The sequence below is a fragment of the Excalfactoria chinensis genome, chromosome 27 (assembly GCF_039878825.1).
Source record: "Excalfactoria chinensis isolate bCotChi1 chromosome 27, bCotChi1.hap2, whole genome shotgun sequence".
Taxonomy (NCBI): Eukaryota; Metazoa; Chordata; class Aves; order Galliformes; family Phasianidae; genus Excalfactoria; species Excalfactoria chinensis.
In genome coordinates, this window is record NC_092851.1 from 427,094 (window position 1) to 446,398 (window position 19,305).

The 19,305-nt window shown below is 54.4% G+C and overlaps 2 protein-coding genes across 2 annotated transcripts; both read left to right on the forward strand.

Moving 5' to 3' along the window:
• The first annotated feature begins 379 nt into the window (after nt 1-379).
• Nucleotides 380-3,440, forward strand: LOC140263064 (class I histocompatibility antigen, F10 alpha chain-like). Its single transcript, XM_072357802.1, has 8 exons — nt 380-474; nt 584-847; nt 1,074-1,346; nt 1,437-1,709; nt 1,783-1,890; nt 1,996-2,020; nt 2,180-2,212; nt 2,370-3,440. The coding sequence occupies exons 1-8, from the start codon at nt 417-419 to the stop codon at nt 2,374-2,376; spliced, it is 1,041 nt and encodes a 346-aa protein (XP_072213903.1). The 5' UTR covers nt 380-416; the 3' UTR covers nt 2,377-3,440.
• Nucleotides 3,441-5,965: 2,525 nt separating this feature from the next.
• Nucleotides 5,966-15,564, forward strand: LOC140263084 (zinc finger CCCH domain-containing protein 11A-like). Its single transcript, XM_072357827.1, has 16 exons — nt 5,966-6,235; nt 9,684-9,882; nt 10,089-10,208; nt 10,682-10,805; nt 10,993-11,196; nt 11,446-11,562; nt 11,751-11,831; nt 12,264-12,371; nt 12,586-12,648; nt 12,889-12,972; nt 13,268-13,765; nt 14,011-14,084; nt 14,194-14,350; nt 14,452-14,615; nt 14,994-15,061; nt 15,241-15,564. The coding sequence occupies exons 2-16, from the start codon at nt 9,829-9,831 to the stop codon at nt 15,503-15,505; spliced, it is 2,181 nt and encodes a 726-aa protein (XP_072213928.1). The 5' UTR covers nt 5,966-6,235; nt 9,684-9,828; the 3' UTR covers nt 15,506-15,564.
• The last annotated feature ends 3,741 nt before the right edge of the window (nt 15,565-19,305 follow it).

Here is a 19,305-nt window from a genome sequence, read left to right on the forward strand (position 1 = left end):
ACTACCCTTCAGGTAACAGCGTCCCCAACCTGACCCTGTCCCCACTGCCATCAGTGAGGGCTGAGTGACCCCATCTCTCAGCCCACGTCCCCGCAGGCAGCATCTGATGGACACCTTCTGTCACCAGCTGTCCCTGCGTGTCCCCATCCCCGACCCTGAGCCGTAGTGCTGCCATTAAAGACACTCTGCAGCCTCTCTTGGTGTCTCCGTGGACTTTTGGGATCAAGGTGGTGTCTCCACATGGGTTTCGGTTTCGCTTCACAACCTGCGGGAGCTCATTCTGCCTGGCGCCCGGTGACGTCACGCACGCTCCCGTTCACCATTGGCGAAACGGAGGCGGAGGAGCCAATGGGAGTGCGGGGAGGGTCCGGGAAGTCCCAAAGAGCTGAAGGAGCGTCAGTTCCCGGAGCGCAACGATGTGGCTGTGCGGGATGCTGGGGCTGCTGCTGTGCGCCGTGTGCGGGGCGGCGGGCGGTGAGTGCGGCCGGACCGGGACCCCTCCGTCCCCGTAACCCCACCCCGGGGCTGTGCCCGTGGGACCCCCACCCGCGGCTCACGGCCCCGCTGCGCTCCGGCCCCGCAGAGCTCCATTCCCTGCGGCACTTTGATACCGCAATGACGGATCCCGGCCCCGGGCTGCCCTGGTTCGTGTCTGTGGGGTACGTGGACGGCAAAATCTTCGTGCACTACAACAGCACCGCGCAGATGTGCGTGCCCCGCACCGAGTGGATGGTGGCCAACATGGACCAGCAGTACTGGGATGAGCAGTCGGAGATCGCACAGAGCAATGAGCAGAATAACCGCGTGAGCCTGGGCAATGTAGCACAGCTTTACAACCAGAGCGGCGGTGAGCACGGCCGGCACCGCGGCTCCGTGCTGTGGGATGGGGCTCCATGGCGCAGTGCCGCCCGCACCCCCCAGGGCTGGTCCTGCCCGGCGGCACCGCCCCGTGGCTGCCCGTCACAGCCCCACCGAGCTCGGGGTGCTGCGACCCGGGGGGACCCAAAACCCATTCCCACTACAGTGGGACCCCTGGAGCCGGAGGAGCCCCTCAACCCCTGGCTGTGTTTCAGGGTCTCACACGGTGCAATGGATGTTCGGATGTGACATCCTCGAGGATGGCACCACCCAGGGGTATTATCGGGAGGCCTATGATGGGAGAGACTTCATTGCCTTCGACAAAGACACGATGACATTCACTGCGGTGGTTCCAGAGGCAATTCCCATCAAGAGGAAGTGGGAGGAAGGTGGTGATGCTGAGGGATGGAAACATTATCTGTTGGAAACCTGTCCGCAGCGGCTGCGGAGTTACATAGAGAACAGGAAGGCAGAGCTGGGGAGGACAGGTGAGGGGGGGGCTGCGATGTCAGGCTGTAGGTGGGGCGGGGGCTCAGCGTGGGGATTTCAGCCCGGCCCTCACTGCCGCCCACCTTCAGAGCAACCCGAGGTGCGAGTGTGGGGGAAGGAGGCCGACGGGATCCTGACCTTGTCCTGCCGCGCTCACGGCTTCTACCCGCGGCCCATCGCCGTCAGCTGGGTGAAGGACGGCGCGGTGCTGGGCCAGGACACCCACTCGGGGGGCATCGTGCCCAACAGCGACGGCACCTACCACACCTGGGTCACCATCGAGGCTCTGCCGGGGGACGGGGACAAGTACCAGTGCCGCGTGGAGCACGCCAGCCTGCCCCAGCCCGGCCTCTACTCGTGGGGTGAGTGAGGGGATGTGGGGCTGGGGGGCTCCGGGCTGCCCCTTCCCCTGCTGACGGCCCTGCCTTTCCCCAGAGCGGCCACAGTCCAGCTTGGTGCCCATCGTGGTGGGGGTGGTCGTTGCCATTGTGGTCATAGCCATCATGGCTGGTGTTGGATTCATGATCTACAGACACCATGCAGGTAAAAGTGGAGACGTGGTGGGGACTTGGGGGATTTGTGGCTCCCTCAGGAGCTCCCAGCCTGGCTGTGATGTGAACCTGTGCTGATGCATCTCTCTGTCTGCAGGAGAAAGGCTACAACGTGGCTCCCAGTGAGTGATGAGGGCAGCGCTGTCCCCCACCTCTGCCTGGTGCCAGGGCAGCGTTGGGGTCCCCACTTTCTCCCAGGGTTCCCCTTCCTGTTGCTCGGGGCTGCTCCATGCCCCACAGTGAGCACAGGGCTGGGGCTCATGGCTCTTCTTCTCTTACAGTTCAGGAAGGTGGATCCAGCAGCTCATGCACAGGTGTGGTGTGGGGCTGGGTGTTGGAAGGGGTCCCTGTGCTCCTTGTGGTGCTGCACCAGGGCTGGGCTGCACTGGGACTCTGCAGGGAGATGCCCATAGCAAATGGTTGGGATGTGAACACGGCCCTATGGGACACCATCTCTTCTCATCCCCACAGGGAGTAACCAAACCATCTGAGTGCTGTGCTACAGCCTGCAAGGAGCCAACTGGCCACACAAGCACTTGGGATTGGTGATGAACACAGCCCCATTCTCTCAACCTCTCACATCTCCCTCTGCTTCCTATGCTGTTCTGCTTTGCCTGTGCAGCTTCTTGTGAAATAAAGTGTTGAGTTGTTCTGTGCTCAGCCTGCCTGCATTCTGCTCTGTGCTGAGTACCCGCTGCCCTCTCCTATTCTGCTCCTCCTGCTGCTCCCAGCCTTCATGTATCCCCCCATCCCTCATCACCTCCCCTCTGTGACCCCATGCTGATGGCTGCCTGCTCCCCATCCTGTCTTTCCCAATAGCCATCCCTGTGAGCTGGAATGTGATCTCCTCGGTTCTCCTCCCAGCTGTTCCTACATATACCCACCACGTGTTTGTTCTGCAGCACTTACCGTACCCCCCCCATCCTGCTGCCTTTCCAGTCCTCACCCACAACCTTACCCACTCCACATCCCTCCTCCCACCCTTCCCTGTGCTCTCGTGTCCGTGCTGTGTCCCCTCCGGCTCCATGAGCCGACCATATTGTACCCCACACCCAAATAAATTATTGTTTGCTGCCCTCCAGCTCTCTTCTGGTTCTTTTCTTCCCCCCGTTTGTTGTTGTTGGGAGCTCAGCTCTTCCTGCTTGTGGTGCTGGGCGTCCCTCCCTCTCCCTGCGCTTCTTACATCACCGGGACTCACCGCCCGGCTACAAACACGCGGCTTTATTCCCTCTTCTGCGTCCCACCCCCAGCTCTGGTGGCACTCAGTGGTGTTGTAATACAAGAAGAAATTCACAGAGCAGCAGCCATGGATCAAGAATAGGACTTGACAGAGCAACAGCTGTGGAGCAGGATAAACAGTATGAGAACCACGGACACCTCTAGGAAAGGAATGAATGGCTCATGGCTTTGAAGGGGGCTTTTAGGGTTGTTATTGCAGTAGCTTTCCTCCAATTAGTGTGTGTGATTTTTGGACGCCCTCGTCTGTCTGCTATAAAAGTATGGCTTTTTGGGCAATAAATGGACGCTGCTATATGTAACCATATTGCTGTGTGGCTGCTTGTCCGAGCGCGCTGACCTCTAGCCTTCAGGTTCAACAACGCGCCTTCAGTGCCTCTCCGTGTCCGCATTGTAGCTGTCTCTGCCCTACCTGCGGGAGCGCATTCTGCCTAGCGCCCGATGATGTCACGCACGTTCCCGATCGCCACTGGCGAGACGGAGGCGGAGGAGCCAATGGGAGTGCGGGAAGGGACCGGAGAGTCCCAAAAAGATGATGGTGCGGACCCCCACCCGCGGCTCCCGCTGCGCTCCGGCCCCGCAGAGCTCCATTCCCTGCGGTACATCCACACCGCGATGACGGATCCCGGCCCCGGGCTGCCCTGGTTCGTGTCTGTGCGGTACGTGGACGGCGAAATCTTCGTGCACTACGACAGCACCGCGCGGAGGTTCGTGCCCCGCACCGAGTGGATGAAGGCAGCTGGAGCTGTGGATCCCGAGTACTGGGACAGGAACACCCGGATCGCACAGAGCAATGAGCAGATTCACCGCGCTACAAGCAGAACAGCGGTGAGCACGGCCGGCACCGCGGCTCCGTGCTGTGGGATGGGGCCAAGAAACTGAATGCAGGGCTGGGCAGCTCCTGTGTAACTAAAACAAGTGAGGCATTAGACGAATTAGTGTCACGTGTCTGACAGATAACACGTAACACCACAGTATGAATTTGATCAAGGCATTGCCTGTCCCTCTGTGCCTGGGCCTGAAGTATTGCCAGACCCAAAATAGCATCGGGGGTGGAAAGTGGAACAGCAGAGTGGTTTGTGGTGGGGGAGTCGGAGGGGGGGAATGAGACTTGGGTTGAATCCAGGCAGGAACAGTTTGAAGACATTCTTCCTTGTCGAATTTGATGAAGCCCTTCCATTATTTAGTAGCAAAGAGACAAGAGTTGAGCAGCCGTTCTGTCTTTAGCAATAGAAATCTGCTGGAGTTTTGTACCAATTTTAACCCACAGCTCCCCATCAAGAGAAAACCCAGTTCTCAGCGATTCAGAAACGTTTTTACTGCAACCTGGAAATAAATCTCTAAGGTTCCCATTCTGTGTTATCTGTAACTGATGAGAAAACAGCCTTCAACTTTTGCATACTCTGATCTATCGATTGGAATGATCACTAGAATTTGTGCAGCAAATACTTGCAGAGTGCTCACAGCCATGCCTTTGAAACTAACAGGTAATGAATGGTCGTACAGGTTTATGAAGTTGCATGTCAGATAGAATCATTAGTAGTAGCAAATGTGCCAAATGTGTTCCAGGCTTTGACTTCTCTGATTAAGAACAGGCTAATTGATAGCTAATAATAAGTGAGCATTACTAATGCATTGAATGATTATTCCCATAGATTCCAGCATTGGTTCCATTAGATCCAATTTGATTTACATTTTATCTATACTTAAAATAGAAGCACCCAATAACCTGGATAATGCCTAATAATTCTAATTCCTGAGACTGCACTGGAAATGCTAGAAATTCTCCCATGATGTCACACCATTTGCAGTATAACAGGTTACAAAGCAATACCAATCGATAAGAAGCACACAGCCCCAGTCACTATGGAAGCTGGATACTAGTTTCTGCCTTGAGATGAGCCAGAACATACGGGAATGGAAGCCACATAGGGGCAGTCCTAACAACTCCCATGATGGTGGGCGACGGGACAGCCCTGCCCACACTATGCCAATGAAATGGGGTGATGAGTGCAGGGAGGGGCCAGGAAGTCTCAGCCAGCTGTAGAAGCGGTGCGGGTTGTGGTAGTTTCCGGAGTGCAGCTCTGGGGCTGTGCGACGTGCTGTGGATGCTGTGCGGGATGCTGGGGCTGCTGTGCGGCGCGTCTGGGACGGCGGGCGGTGAGTGCGGCCGGACCGGTCCCTCTCCGTGATCCCCCCCCCCTCCCCTCTGCGATCCCCGGACCCCCCTCCGTGGTTCACGGCGCCGTACCCGCCCCTCTCGGCCGTCCCGCCCTTCGTGGTCCCCCGGCCCCCCCACCTCCGTGGTTCACGTCCCTGCTGCGCTCTGTCCCCACAGAAATCCACTCCATGCGGTACTTTGATACCGCAATGACGGATCCCGGCCCCGGGCTGCCCTGGTTCGTGTCTGTGCGGTACGTGGACGGCGAAATCTTCGTGCACTACGACAGCACCGCGCGGAGGTTCGTGCCCCGCACCGAGTGGATGGCGGCCAACATGGACCAGCAGTACTGGGATGGGCAGACGGAGATCGCACAGGGCAATGAGCAGATTCACCGCGGGAACCTGGTCATTACAGCACGGCGCTACAACCAGAGCGGCGGTGAGCACGGCCGGCACCGCGGCTCCGTGCTGTGGGATGGGGCTCCATGGCGCAGTGCCGCCCGCACCCTCCAGGGCTGGTCCCACCGGCGGCTCCATCCCGGGGCTGCCCGTCACAGCCCCACCGAGCTCGGGGTGCTGCGACCCGGGGGGACCCCAACCCCATCCCCACTACAGTGGGACCCCTGGTGCTGGAGGGGCCCCTCACTCCCTTCCTGGCTGTGTTTCAGGGCCTCACACGGCGCAATGAATGTTTGGATGTGACATCCTCGGGGACGGCACCAGCCAGGGTTATTATCAGTATGGCTATGATGGGAGAGACTTCATTGCCTTCGACAGACACGATGACGTTCACTGCGGCGGTTCCAGAGGCAGTTCCCATCAAGAGGAAGTGGGAGGAAGGTGGTGATGCTGAGGGATGGAAACATTACCTGGAGGAAACCTGTGTGCAGTGGCTGCGGAGTTACATAGAGAACAGGAGGCAGAGCTGGGGAGAACAGGTGAGGGGGCGCTGCGATGTGAGGCTGCAGGTGCTCTCCTTCCTATGCTGTTATGTGTTGCCTGCACGGCTTCCAGTGAAACAAAGTGTTGGGCTGTTTTGTGCTCAGCCTGCCTGCATCCTGCTCTGTGCTGTGCTTGGGGATGGGGTGGGTGAGCGGACCTTGGCCTGGTTTGGCTGCTCAGATTACTGAGGACCCACTGCTCTCTCCTCTTCCCCTTCCTCTGCTGCTCACTGCCCCCATGTATACCCCCACAGTTCATCATCTCCCCTCTGTGACCCCATGCTGATGGCTGCCTGCTCCCCATCCTGGATCAAATCTGGTTCTCCCAATAGCCATCTCTGTGTGCTGCAATGTGGTCTCCTTGGTGCTCCTCCCAGCTTCCCTGCGTAACCCCACCCAACTGGGCTGACACCCAGCTTCCATAACCAACCACGCACTGAGGCTGAGCTGCCCACACCCACATCCCAACCCGCTCCTCTACAAAACATCTCCACTTAATTCAAAAGTGGAGGTACTTAATACCTTCTTTGCCTCGGTCTTCAATAGTTACGCTTGTAACTCCCTGGGAACGCAGCCCCCTACACTGGTAGATGGGAAGGGGGAACCAAAAGAGCCTCGCGTGATCCGTGATGAGATGGTTCTGGACCTACTTCGAAAGCTGAATGTTTATAAGTCCATGGGGCCGGATGGGTTGCACCCTAGAGTTCTGAGGGAGTTGGCGGATGTGGTCGCCAAACCACTGTCCATCATTTTTCAGCAGTCTTGGCTGACTGGGGATGTCCCGGTGGATTGGAGGCTGGCGAATGTGACGCCCATCTTCAAAATGGGCCGGAAAGATGATCCTGGCAGCTACAGGCCCATCAGTCTCACCTCGGTGCCTGGGAAGGTTATGGAAAGGATAATCTCAGGTATCATCATGGATCAACTAAAGGTCAGCCAAGGGATCGGGCCTAGTCAGCATGGATTTATGAATGGTAGATCCTGCCTGACTAACCTGATTTCATTCTATGACAAGGTGACCCGCTTAGTAGATGAGGGAAAGGCTGTCGACGTGGTCTACCTGGACTTCAGTAAGGCCTTTGACACTGTCCCCCATCACATTCTGGTAGAGAAGCTGGCTGCCCGTGGTTTGGATGGGCGCACGCTCCGCTGGGTGAAGAACTGGTTGGATGGCCAGGCCCAGAGAGTTGTGGTCAATGGAGTGGAATCCAGTTGGCGGCCGGTCACAAGTGGCGTCCCCCAGGGCTCGGTGCTTGGGCCGCTTCTGTTTAACATCTTCATTGATGATTTGGATGAGGGGATTGAGTGCACCCTCAGTAAGTTCGCAGACGACACTAAGCTGGGAGGGAGTGTTGATCTGCCTGAGGGGAGAGGGGCACTACAGAGAGACCTGGATAGACTTGATCGATGGGCCAAGGTTAATGGAATGAGTTTCAACAGGGCAAAGTGTCGGGTCCTGCATTTTGGTCATAACAACCCCAGGCAACCCTACACGCTTGGGGAGGTGTGGCTGGAAAGCTGCCTGACGGAAAGGGACCTTGGTGTGCTGATGGACAGTCGGCTGAATATGCGCCAGCAGTGTGCCCAGGTGGCCAAGAGGGCCAATGGCATCCTGGCTTGTATCAGGAATGGTGAGCAGGACTAAGGAAGTCATCCTGCCCCTGTACTCAGCATTGGTGAGGCCTCACCTCGAGTACTGTGTCCAGTTTTGGGCACCTCAGCACAAGAAGGACATGGAGGTACTGGAGCAGGTCCAGAGAAGGGCAACGAGGCTCATTAAGGGCTTGGAGAATCAGCCCTACGAGGAGAGACTAAGGAAGCTGGGGCTGTTTAGTCTGAGGAAGAGGAGGCTGAGGGGAGACCTTATTGCCGTCTGCCAGTACCTGAAAGGTTCTTACAGTGAGAGTGGGGCAGGTCTCTTCTCACTAGTGACAAGTGACAGGACGAGGGGAAATGGCCTCAAGTTGCGCCAGGGCAAGTTTAGGTTGGATATTAGAAAGAACTTCTTTACAGAAAGGGTGGTTAGGTACTGGAATGGGATACACATGGTTAGGGACTGGAATGGGATACACATGGTTAGGGACTGGAATGGGATACACATGGTTAGGTACTGGAATGGGATACACATGGTTAGGGACTGGAATGGGATACACATGGTTAGGGACTGGAATGGGATACACATGGTTATGGACTGGAATGGGATACACATGGTTAGGGACTGGAATGGGCTCCCCAGGGAGGTGGTTGAATCGCCATCCCTGGATGTGTTTAAGAGCTGTTTGGATGTGGTGCTCAGGGATATGATTTAGCAGAGGTTTGTTGTTGTGGTGATGTTTCGTGGTTGTTTTTTAAGAGATCGGCTACTGGTTGGGCTGCGGTTGGACTTCATGATCTTCAAGGTCTTTTCCAACCAGAGTAATTCTATGATTCTATGATTCAAAAGAAATACAGCTGAGTAAATGTGCTCATCTTCCTCTAGCATGTTAGTTGAAGCACACAAATAAATCCCCATCCCTTCTTGCAGTTCTCTGCAGGACAAAGGCAGGTCAGCAAACTGGAAAGTGAGAGCAGAGAATAGATGGTGCTGCTTGGTGCTCAGGAAGGCAAGCTGCAAAAGCAATGGGATGCTTGCTTTGTGCAGTCTTCTTTAGGCAAGGGTTGAGCTGATGGCAGCACTGGTGTGTGTGCACTGAGCCCCCAGCTGCTGTGACCTCAGTGTAGCTGGAATTCTTTTGCCCAGAAAAAGCTTGAAATCTCACGACACGAAAACTGAACTGGCATTCTGGTGCAGAAAGACAGTCTTTCCAAATGGGAAGCAAAGTGCAAAGAGATGTGCCGAGTGCTGCGGAGTTACTCCCTGTGCACAGCTCTCAGGGCTCCGTGCTTGGTTTCTGGTTAGCATTTGGGCTGCTGTGCTAACAGATGTGTCTGGGGTTCTCTTGTTTCCAAAGGGAAGGGCTCGTAAGGAACGGAGGGACGTGAGGTATTTCTAGTGCACTTGATGCTCCCGATTCCAGAACCCTTCCCATTGTGAGCAGAACAGAAGTGCTGAGCTGGGTGGGTGTTCCACGGTGCAGAGTCCAGAGCCGTGTTGGTGCCCGGCGTCTGTGCTGGGCAGCACTGAGGTTGTTAGGAGCATAGGAATGTGCCAGAGAGGAATCTGATGGGAAGGTACTAAAGGTAACAAGGCAGCATTTCTATCGGGATTGGAGGAGGGAAGGAAACTTTGCCATCCAGTTGGAGGGGCTCCATTGGAGGCCTTGCAGCCGTGCGCCCCCAGGGGCTCCGTGCTGAGTCAGGCTGATGTTCCTCTAGTTTGACCAGTGTTGAGGAGGGCAATGTTTGGAAACAACTGCTCCTGAGAGACTGATGGATCGAACAGGAGAAAGCTGGGAAGATGGGTGGGCATTCCTCATTCTTTTCTGCTTGTTGCTGTTTTGCTCAGGGTTCCTTCTCAACAGAAGATTTTGCTGATCAAGGCAGTAGAAGACGCTCAGTGCAAGGAAGCACGAGCCAGCTCTTTGAGAGAGCAGAGGAAGAGCTGCACAGAGATCCCCGAGAGCAGAACTGCTTCTGGGAGCTCGTCCAGCATGTCGAAGAACGGAGAGGATTGCTATTTCTACTTCTATTCCACTTGTAACAAGGTCTGCTTGGGTTGTTCCCTTCATTTCTTTCAGTTCTTCAGTTCAGAGGACGGGGTGGAATAGGTAGAAGCATTACTGATCTTGGGCAAACTGAATAACTCATTGCATTGAGCAACAGGGCAACTGGCTACAAATGAGCTCAAAGCACGGCCAGTTCTCAGGTTGTACTATTGCATTTTCCTCTCTGTGTTTCCATTGGGTTCCAGGGAGACAACTGTCGCTTCCGGCACTGTGAAGCTGCTTTGGGCAATGAAACCATCTGCACGCTGTGGAAGGAGGGCCGCTGCTTCAGGAAGGTCTGCAGGTTCAGGCACATGAAGATCCAGGTGAGTGTTGGCTGCTCAGAGTTCATCACCAGACCCACTTCTCATTGCTTTAGCTGGGCTGAATGGGCTTGTGCAGATTAGGTTCATTGGCTTTGAAAGGAGGATGGTTCCTATTGTGAAGAGGGGGCTGGGAGGAAGCAGAGGGAAGAGTGCTGAATGGCATTGGTAAATCAGAGCAGGACATTCCTGTAGTAGATCCCAACAGTGTTCTCTCCACAGCTGCTAAAGAAGCACATGCATCAGACAGGCATTCTGCAAGGTGTGTTAGTTGAAGCCCTTCTCAACTGGTGTCCTCACCCACAGCATGCTAGGAAAGCTGAGTGAGCCCGGTGCTCCCAGCCTGCGCACGCTTCAGAGTGGTGTTGGAGTGCTGCTTTGTGGCAGTCTGCTCACTGGCATCATCTGCAGCTCAGTCTCCCTTTGCAAATCTGAGGTCCGCATGACCAGCAGCTTTTCTTCCTTTCCGTCCTCAGAAAAAACGCAGTGAGATTCCCTGCTACTGGGAGAACCAGCCAGGAGGCTGCCAGAAATCCAACTGTGCCTTTCATCACACCAAGGGACGGCACCTCAATGGGCTTTTCTTACCACCCAGCCAAAGTGAGTTGGTCTTGGTTAGGGACGAAAGATGAACTCTATTGCTCACAGGTGGGTGTAGTGTGGTCAAGAGTGCCAGGGAACGTTCATGCTGAGCTGATAGATGGGTGCCCAGCTGAACTTTGGGTGCTTCTGAGAGTTCACTTAGGATCCAAGTTTTCCATTCCTGATGATCCTTTCCTTCCTGTAGCTGCGCTGCCAAGTCCAGCAGTGTCTGCAGGCGACGATCTGAAGGCAGCTCAGCCAACACTGCAGCAGAGCAAGCTTTCCGTGCAGTCCAATCCCTCTCCACAGTTGAGGGCAGTGATGGAAGGGGACAACTCCGAGAATGTCCCAAGCCCTGCACATCCTGCAGCTGGAATCAATGCTGCAGATGGTGATGCTGATGGTGAGTGTGGTTGCTGCTGCTTTGGATCCTGAATGTGGCTTTTGATCTTATGGTTGGAATCTTAGACTGCTTCTGTGGGTTTACCAGGTAAGTACGGCTGTTGAAATAAGGAACCCATCTGTAATCACTGAGGTTTGTCCTTAAGAATATGAACTGTGGGCTGAAGTGTCATTGTATGAGCTGCATAAAGGTGGGAAATCTGATTGAATTCCTACTGCGTAACTGAAGAGGCTGATTGTTTCTTTCCCTCTCCAGACCAGCTTGCTGAGAAGGGAGAAGAAACAAAACCAGCTGTCCAGCAACCAGCTGAAGAAAAGCAGGATGGATTGCAGATCATTTCCACTGGGAAATCGAATGCTGATACCAAACAAGGTATTCCAGGATGAATCAGAAGAACTTGCCAATTCACTCCAAAGCAATTCATTGCACAAACACAACAGAACGTAGGGTTGCTGACAGGGTTTCTTATGGCTGCTTCTGAGCAGGAGGCAGTTTGCAGAGCTGTGGTCCTCAGCGTGTGCCTCTGTCCCTCAGTCTCATTCACTGCTCTGTGTTCCCAGATGACACTTTGAATGCTGGAATCAAAACACCTGAAGGAACCAAAGGGAAGAAACAAAAGGACAAAAGAAAACAACCAAGCGGTGAGTTCACGTGCCCTACTTTGTGATCCTTCTGATCATAGCCAGATAGCTGGCACTGTGTTGGGGAATAGAGCCGTTCACAGAAGGGAACCTTGATCTTGCACTGCTGCTTTTGGAGCAGCAGTTGCTGGTGGCTGGGAGCTACATGAGAGATAGACTTGGATTTTTAGCTGGGGGTATCGAGCTACTTCAGCATGCAACGTGGTGTTTGAGATCCAGACGGCTGCTCTTCTAGATGGGAACTGCAAGAGCAAATTGGAGGCCAATCGGTCACCTCTCTTATGGACGTGCAGTGGTTGTTGCATCTTGGACAGCGATGAGTAACAAATGCGCTTTGGTCTTTGTGACGGTTCTGTCAGGTTGGTTTTTGTTGTTGGCAGTGGCTTTTCTTTTCCTGGTTGTAAACACTGTCTGTTTGTTCCCTTGGATCAGAAGGGCCTTCAGGAGTTCCTGCTCATCCGCTCCAATCTCGGGCTGTTCCTGTGCCAGAGGAGAAGGTGCGGACAGTGGTCAGAACTGTGACGCTGTCTGCAAAGCCGGGTAATGCTGAGTACCTTTGTTTGCATTTGGTGGCTCCTAAGTGGAAGGGATCAATAACAGTCAAGGTAGTTGGGCCATGTTAGTCTGCTGGTGCTGCTGTCCACGTGGTGTCTTTTGGGTGTCTGTTTGTTGGGTGGGCAATGAGCTGACAGGACAGTCATTCTGTTGGCTGCTGGTTTCTGTCAAAGAAGCCCTTTGTTTTCCTTTGTTTTAGGGCAGGAGCTCGTGGTTCGATTGAATCCTGCTGAGAAACCTGGAAAACGGAAATCCTCTGTAGGTAAGGGCTGCTTGTGAGCTGTTGTTTGGCTGCCTGCACGTCAATGGGAGGGCAGTGCTGAAGGAGGAGGGAGGAAAGTGTGTGGTGGGTCTGTGATGACTCCAAGTGGCACACAAGTGTAGCAGCTGAAAGGTGAATCTGAGAACATCCCCTTGGAAGAAACCAAGTTTGTGGTTGACTGTTGTAGAAACCTTTCTCCCAAGAAATGAGCTGAGGAATGTTGTTGTTTTCTCTCTGTAGCTGATGTCAGCGGCCTTCCGCTGAAGCGCAGCCTTGCAGAAAGGCTGGGGAAGAGGATCGAGGTTGGCAGAGCAGCAAGGAGAGGTAAATGGTCGTCTGTGTTTGCTGCACAGATTCTCTAGGCTTTCTGCTTCTTCTTTCCTGGCAGCGTTCTCTTTGCGTGCTTGCTGAGCTCTTCATCCCTGGGATCTGAACTTCTTTTTCCTGCCCCGTTTGGAAACGGGAGCACAGAGCTGGCATTGCTGCAGCATCCCTGCTTTGTTCTGCTCTGTAGTTGAAGGCGTGAAGTCTCTGAAGGAGAGACAGGGCCGTACTAGTGCTCAGACAGATGATAAGCAGGTATGACATCCTTGCGCTTCTCCTTTCTTGCTGCTGACAGAGAAGGGTGCCAAGCCAGCAGGGGAGATCCACGTGAAAACTCTGGAAGAGATCCGTCTTGAGAGAGCTCATCAGCGAGGAGAAAGCCCAGCTGCCCCCCAGGCAGAAGGGTGCTGTAAGGTGGAGGATCCCAGCTCCGGGCTGAGGCCTTCCCCTGCAGTTCCCATGCAAACCTTGTCGGAAGCCCTGGCTGAAAGGAAACACAAAGGGCTGGAAGAAGAGAAGCCAAAAGGAGAAGAGCTGCTGCCTGAGAAGAGAGCTGAGGGTGAGCGCAAGAAGCGGAGACTTGTCTGTCCATCTGTGCCTGGCCAAGTGAAACTGGAAGAGCCAGCGCGTCCAATCAAGGCATTGGAAGAAGTGCGTATGAAAAGCTTGGAAGAAATCAAGCAGGAGAAAGCCCTGCGGATGCAGCAGAGCGGGGAAAAGGTGCCAGCAGCAGCAGCACAGCCCGGGCCTGCCCCAGCAGGGAGGAAGTTGCTGCGCATCACAAAGCCAGCAGGTAACCAGCTGCTTTACTGTCTGCTCTGCTCAAGTGCTGCCCCTGTCAAGCAAATGGAGTTGCCTTCGAACCGCCTGGGCTCTTTCTTACCAAATGCTGGGGTAATGTCTGGACTGCTGCTGTCTCCTCTTTCTGTGCTTTGTTATTGAATGTGGGGAAATAAGCAGATGGAGGAAACACGGGCACTCAGGTTTCTTTCTCTGCTTGCTGTTGACCAAGGGATTTTCTTTCTCCTTGTTTGAAAGCACCTGGAAGAGAAGAGGAAAAGACTGTGGAGCAGAGCAGGGCTTCTCCCAAAGCTGTCTCTGCACCCGCAGAGGTGAGTCCCCTTTGTTAATTGCACACGTTTGAAACAGTGTTTTAGTGTTTCCTTCATACACTCTCCCTGGTGTTTGTTCTTAGTTTGCACTTGCTGTATTTCTTTTTAGCAATCGGATCAGAGTACACCAAATTCTAAGGCTCAAGCCAAGAGCCTTGAGGGGACAAGAAAGGAGAAGCTGCAACTGAGAGAAGCAGAGAAGCTGAAGGAGGACGTGGCTGCTGTGCCGGCTGCTGTGCCATCTGCTGCTGAAGAACCAGTCCAAGGTAAAGGTCTAGAGGGACCGTGTGTTGCTTTCTCCTGCTGTAGGGCTGTTTCCCTTGTCCTCTGGAGGCACAATGGTACCAGCTGTCTCTTCTTCCTGTAGCCAAGTGCCAGGTGTGTGTGAAGCCTTGGGATGGCAAAGCCAGCACCCCCAGGAAGCGAGCACGGAAGCGGAAGGCTGCTGAGATCTCTCGCTCTGCTGTGGCAGCTGGGAAGCCTCTGAGTAGCACTGAAGATGAGGAGCCTCCAGCTAAAAAAGCAGCTTTGGTAAGGAGGGGAGGAAGCGTCAGTGCTGTCCTGGTCAGGCTCAGCCTGAGATGCAAGTGCTGCAGAAAGGGTGGAGAACTGAAAGGTTGTGCAGGTTTCCTTGCAAAGCAGTGGCTGTGTGCAGGATGCTGGCTGAATGGCAGTGTGTGCACAATGCTCTGCAGCCCTGGGATTCCTGTGTGGCGTGAAGGGATTGGTCCATTCCTGCTGCGTTGTTGCAAAGAGCTGAGGTGCTCTGCAGCCTTCCCGTGGTTGTTGACGTCCTTCAGGAGCCCCTTGGCCCCCCGTGTTGGGTTCAGGCTCAGCAGTGCTGAAGGAGAAGCGCTGCAGAGGAAGGATCTCCTGAGGAATCCTTGACTTTGTCTTCCTTCTTGCCAGGCTGCTGCTCCAGCCCTGCCGGAGGTCAGCCTGCTCACCAAGCCTGGCACAGAGAAACCCCCCAGCAGGTGAGGAGCACAACTTCTTTTGCTTAAGCACTTTGTCTTGCCATCAGCCAGAAACTCTTTGGTGTGTGGGAAGGATCAGGGGGTTGGGCTCAAGAATGCCCAAATCCAACACAGGAATAATAAGTACCTCCAGTTAAGAGATGTTGTGTGCTGATTGTTCTCCTTCTTGTTCTAACAAGCCTGGAACTGCAGCTGGGAAGCCAAGCAGACTCTGTGGAGCAGTCGGAGGACTCGAGTTCAGCTTCAGCTTCTTCCCAATCGGTGGCCAAAGCGCAGCAGCTGAGCTCCACTGGGGCTGGGAAGACCCCCTTATCTGTAGAAGATGACTTGGAAAAGTTCATGGGGGAAATCTCAGGAGGGAACCTGGAAGCAGAAATTGGCTTGGACCCAGGGAAGGATGTGGATGAGCTCCTTCTTGAACTTGATGAGATGATTGACAGTTGAACTGCATAGTCTTATAGTATAGAAAATAACACAATTAAAACCTTTTCTTTGTGGTTGGATACCCCAGGGTGATGCTTTTCTAACGGAGCCTGGAGTTCTGCCAGCTCTTGAGTTTGGTTTGTGTCTGCTTTTGTTTTTGACTTGAATCCTTTCAAGTAACTTAATGAAAACGTGGGGGTGGGATGGAGCAGAATTCATCTGGTTCTTTGGACCAAATGTGGCACCAACGATGGGGGACGGAGGGGTGCAGCCCTGCCTTGCAGTTATCAGCACTGATGCAGCAGCAGTGTGAGAAGCAGGAGCTGCATGCCACAGCTGTGTTACTCACCTCCCCCTCCTGTGAGGTGTGATGCCATTAAGGGGCCATCTGGCAATCAGTGCCATCGGAGGAGTTACCAGTCATTGAATTGATTGCAAATACTTGATTTCTGGAAGCCAACACATGTGAGGCTGGCAGTTCAGTTATGGCTGTGTGTACAGCTGTATGGATATGGGATAAGAACCCCACTCACCGCCCTCCTATTTCCACAACAGGTTACACCCCGCTTCCTGGTCACAACTGCCCTTCAGGTAACAGCGTCCCCAACCTGACCCTGTCCCCACTGCCATCAGTGAGGGCTGAGTGACCCCATCTCTCAGCCCACGTCCCCGCAGGCTGCATCTGATGGACACCTTCTGTCAGCAGCTGTCCCTGCGTGTCCCCATCCCCGACCCTGAGCCGTGGTGCTGACATTAAAGACACTCTGCAGCCTCTCTTGGTGTCTCCGTGGGCTTTTGGGATCAGGGTGGTGTCTCCGTTGGTTTCGGTTTCGCTACACAACCTGCAAGAGCGCATTCTGCCTAACGCCCGGTGACGTCACACAAGCTCCCGTTCCACTATTGGCGAGGCAGAGGCGGAGGAGCCAATGGGAGTGCGGGAAGGGGCAAACTCCCAAACGGCCGAAGCAGCGGCGCGGGGTGCGTCGGTTCCCGGAGCGCAGCGCTGTGTCTGTGCGGGATGCTGGGGCTGCTGCTGTGCGCCGTGTGCGGGGCGGCGGGCGGTGAGTGCGGCCGGACCGGGACCCCTCCGTCCCCGTAACCCCACCCCGGGGCTGTGCCCGTGGGACCCCTGAATAGTGAAGAAGGACTCCATAGTAGCTGAAAGGGGAACATTTAGCTACAGAAGGGAAAAGGGGCCTCACTAAGGCAAAGGGTCGTTACAGATAGATAGTTTATGTTAAGGGAGGACAGAGAAAGGGGGAATTACAGACACTTAGTCAAAAGAAAAGCAGAGAAGAGGGCAATAAAGATAAGAAGGAATTGTCCGGAGACCTCTGACAAGAAGAAGGATTAGATACACCCGGGCACAACGACACTGACATGGGAGAACTATAACAGCAGATAACAGCAAGAAGAAAACAGAAGAAGAATGTCATCCCAAAACAACGACAAGGGTCGCGGGGAATGGGGTCAGAGGGAATGGGGGAATGGGGTTGCGAGGAATGGGGCCATAGGGAATGTAATGAATATGTAATCAAACTGGGGAGGAGACTATTGATGATGTATTAGCTTGACCTATATCTGTAACACCCTTTTCTCCTTACGGTGTGCAAGTTTGGAGGAGCTATCCCCCTTGCACCCGGCGCTGCGCAACGCTGCAATAAACATCCCTGCTTTATAACCAGTCTCTGGATTATAGAGTTTGATTCCGCAAGTCAATTTGGCACCACAGATGGGACCTCCTCTGTTCGGCTGCAGGACCAGCTGAGAAAGGGGACGCCTTTGGCGCGCCCCGAGATTTCTCGGCAGGACTCCCCTCCCTCATCTGATCACTGCAGGAGCAGACAAGGACCCTCTATCGGCGGACCAGGTATGTGAAATGGGGGACCCGTAAGTCGTGAGGAGACGTCCTACGCAGGGCACAGAGGAGTCGGCATGCTCCCCTCCGAGGGATGTGAGCTCACAGGTTAGGTTGCCGGCTGGGTTAGGAGGACTCCATAGGGAGTGCCTACAAAGGGGCCAGTAAGTCGTACGCATGGTCAAAGAGCTATTGCTCTCAGGTGATTGCTAACAGGGCAGAGCTTGTCTGCTCTCTCCTACAGGGTGATTTGGGTCATCCTGGGATAATTGGTATCATACAGCGCTGTCTATATAGGTGACCTAAGTCAACAACTAGCACCGGTGTTCTTAACATCTTTGGTTAAGCTTCACAAATGATTGTTGTCGTGTGAGTGTGGTGTGAGTGAGACGCAGGCGCGAGTGCGGAGTCCCGACCCGTGGTTCCGTCCTCCCACGAAGGAAACGGCCGGGGACGGATGAAGCGAAAGTTGTCCCTCCAATACTTGTTTGTCCTTGTTCTAATATGTGTTTATTTTTGTGTTATAAATTACTGGTTATTGTAAAATACATTGTCGTAAAACGCATATGGGGCTAGCTGGGAGGAGGTGTTGCTACTTGTAAAATAGTACGGTGGTTTAGATTAAGTTATGATGGGGGATCACAGGGAAAGGAGGTCCCCAAGTCACCGGCAGTGTCACCTCTGTCAGTGTCACCTGCGAGGCCACCGTGTGGGCTGCCAGCACCCTCCCACGGGCCATTGCCTGCGGGAACAGGGGGATGTGTGACAGCACATGCAACATAAGCTGCACAACACACACATCCAGCATGCACATGGGTGTGCAGCTTGTGAGCAACGCATGTGCAATGCAGCATGCATACCAGGGCATGCAACCCACACGCACACACTGCAATGCAGATGCATAACACACAGTGTGTGTGCAACACATAACACAACACGTAGCACAAGACATAACACAGCATATAACAGCATGCACACGTGGCAATGCGTGTGCACAACATGCAACGCTCAAGCAACACGAAGTGTGTGCAACACGGAATGTGCAACACACAACATGCAACACACAGTGTGTGCAACACAGAAGTGCTGGAGCTCACCAGGAGATGGAAGCGCTGCGGGGTGGGGGGCGGCCCTATATGATGCAGCTGCAGCCTCAGCTCTTCCCCAGGACGGATAGACCCCTGGGGACCCCCCAGCACCAGGAAGCGCCCCGACACTGCTCTCATTGGGGTCACCATCAGCTGTGCCCGTGCTGGGGTGACACCGGGTTGTCCTGCCTCCACCTGAGGGTCCCACAGACATCAGAGTGCATGGATTCCCATAGCACACATCCCACATCCCCACGTCTCCCATCCCGTGTCCCCACTCATGCTCAGCTCCATCCTGGTGGCTCCTTGGGGACGTTGATGGGGACGGCGATGTCCCCACTGTTGTCTGCCCGCAGCTCTATGAGGGCTGGTGAGGGGGCTCCAGTCACCCCCACTGTCACCTTCACGGGGACCCGTGGGGCTGTGACCCCCCCGGCCTGCAGCACCCGGCCCTGTGGGAGCACCAGAACATGCATCAGATGTGCACCAAGGCATGCAAAAGGCAGCACTGTCTTGCACAAGTGTGCACAGTGGGCCTCAAGCATGCACACATAAGCATGCACACACATGCACTGCCTCGCAGAAGTGTTGCACAAGTAGGCATCACCTTGCAGAAGCATGCAAAAGGATGCTCTAAGCATGCACAAGGCTTTGCACAAGCATGCACATATTACATCCACACCCCTTTGCATGAATATCTGTGCAAAGCATGCACTGCCTCGCACAAGCATCCATAGCTGCACTTGAAGCATGCACAAGGCTTTGCACAAGCATGCACATAGCTGCACCACCTTGCACAAGTGAGCATGCACGCAACCTTGCACAAAGCATGCATCTCCTCACACAAGAATGCAAAAGCATGCAACAAACATGCA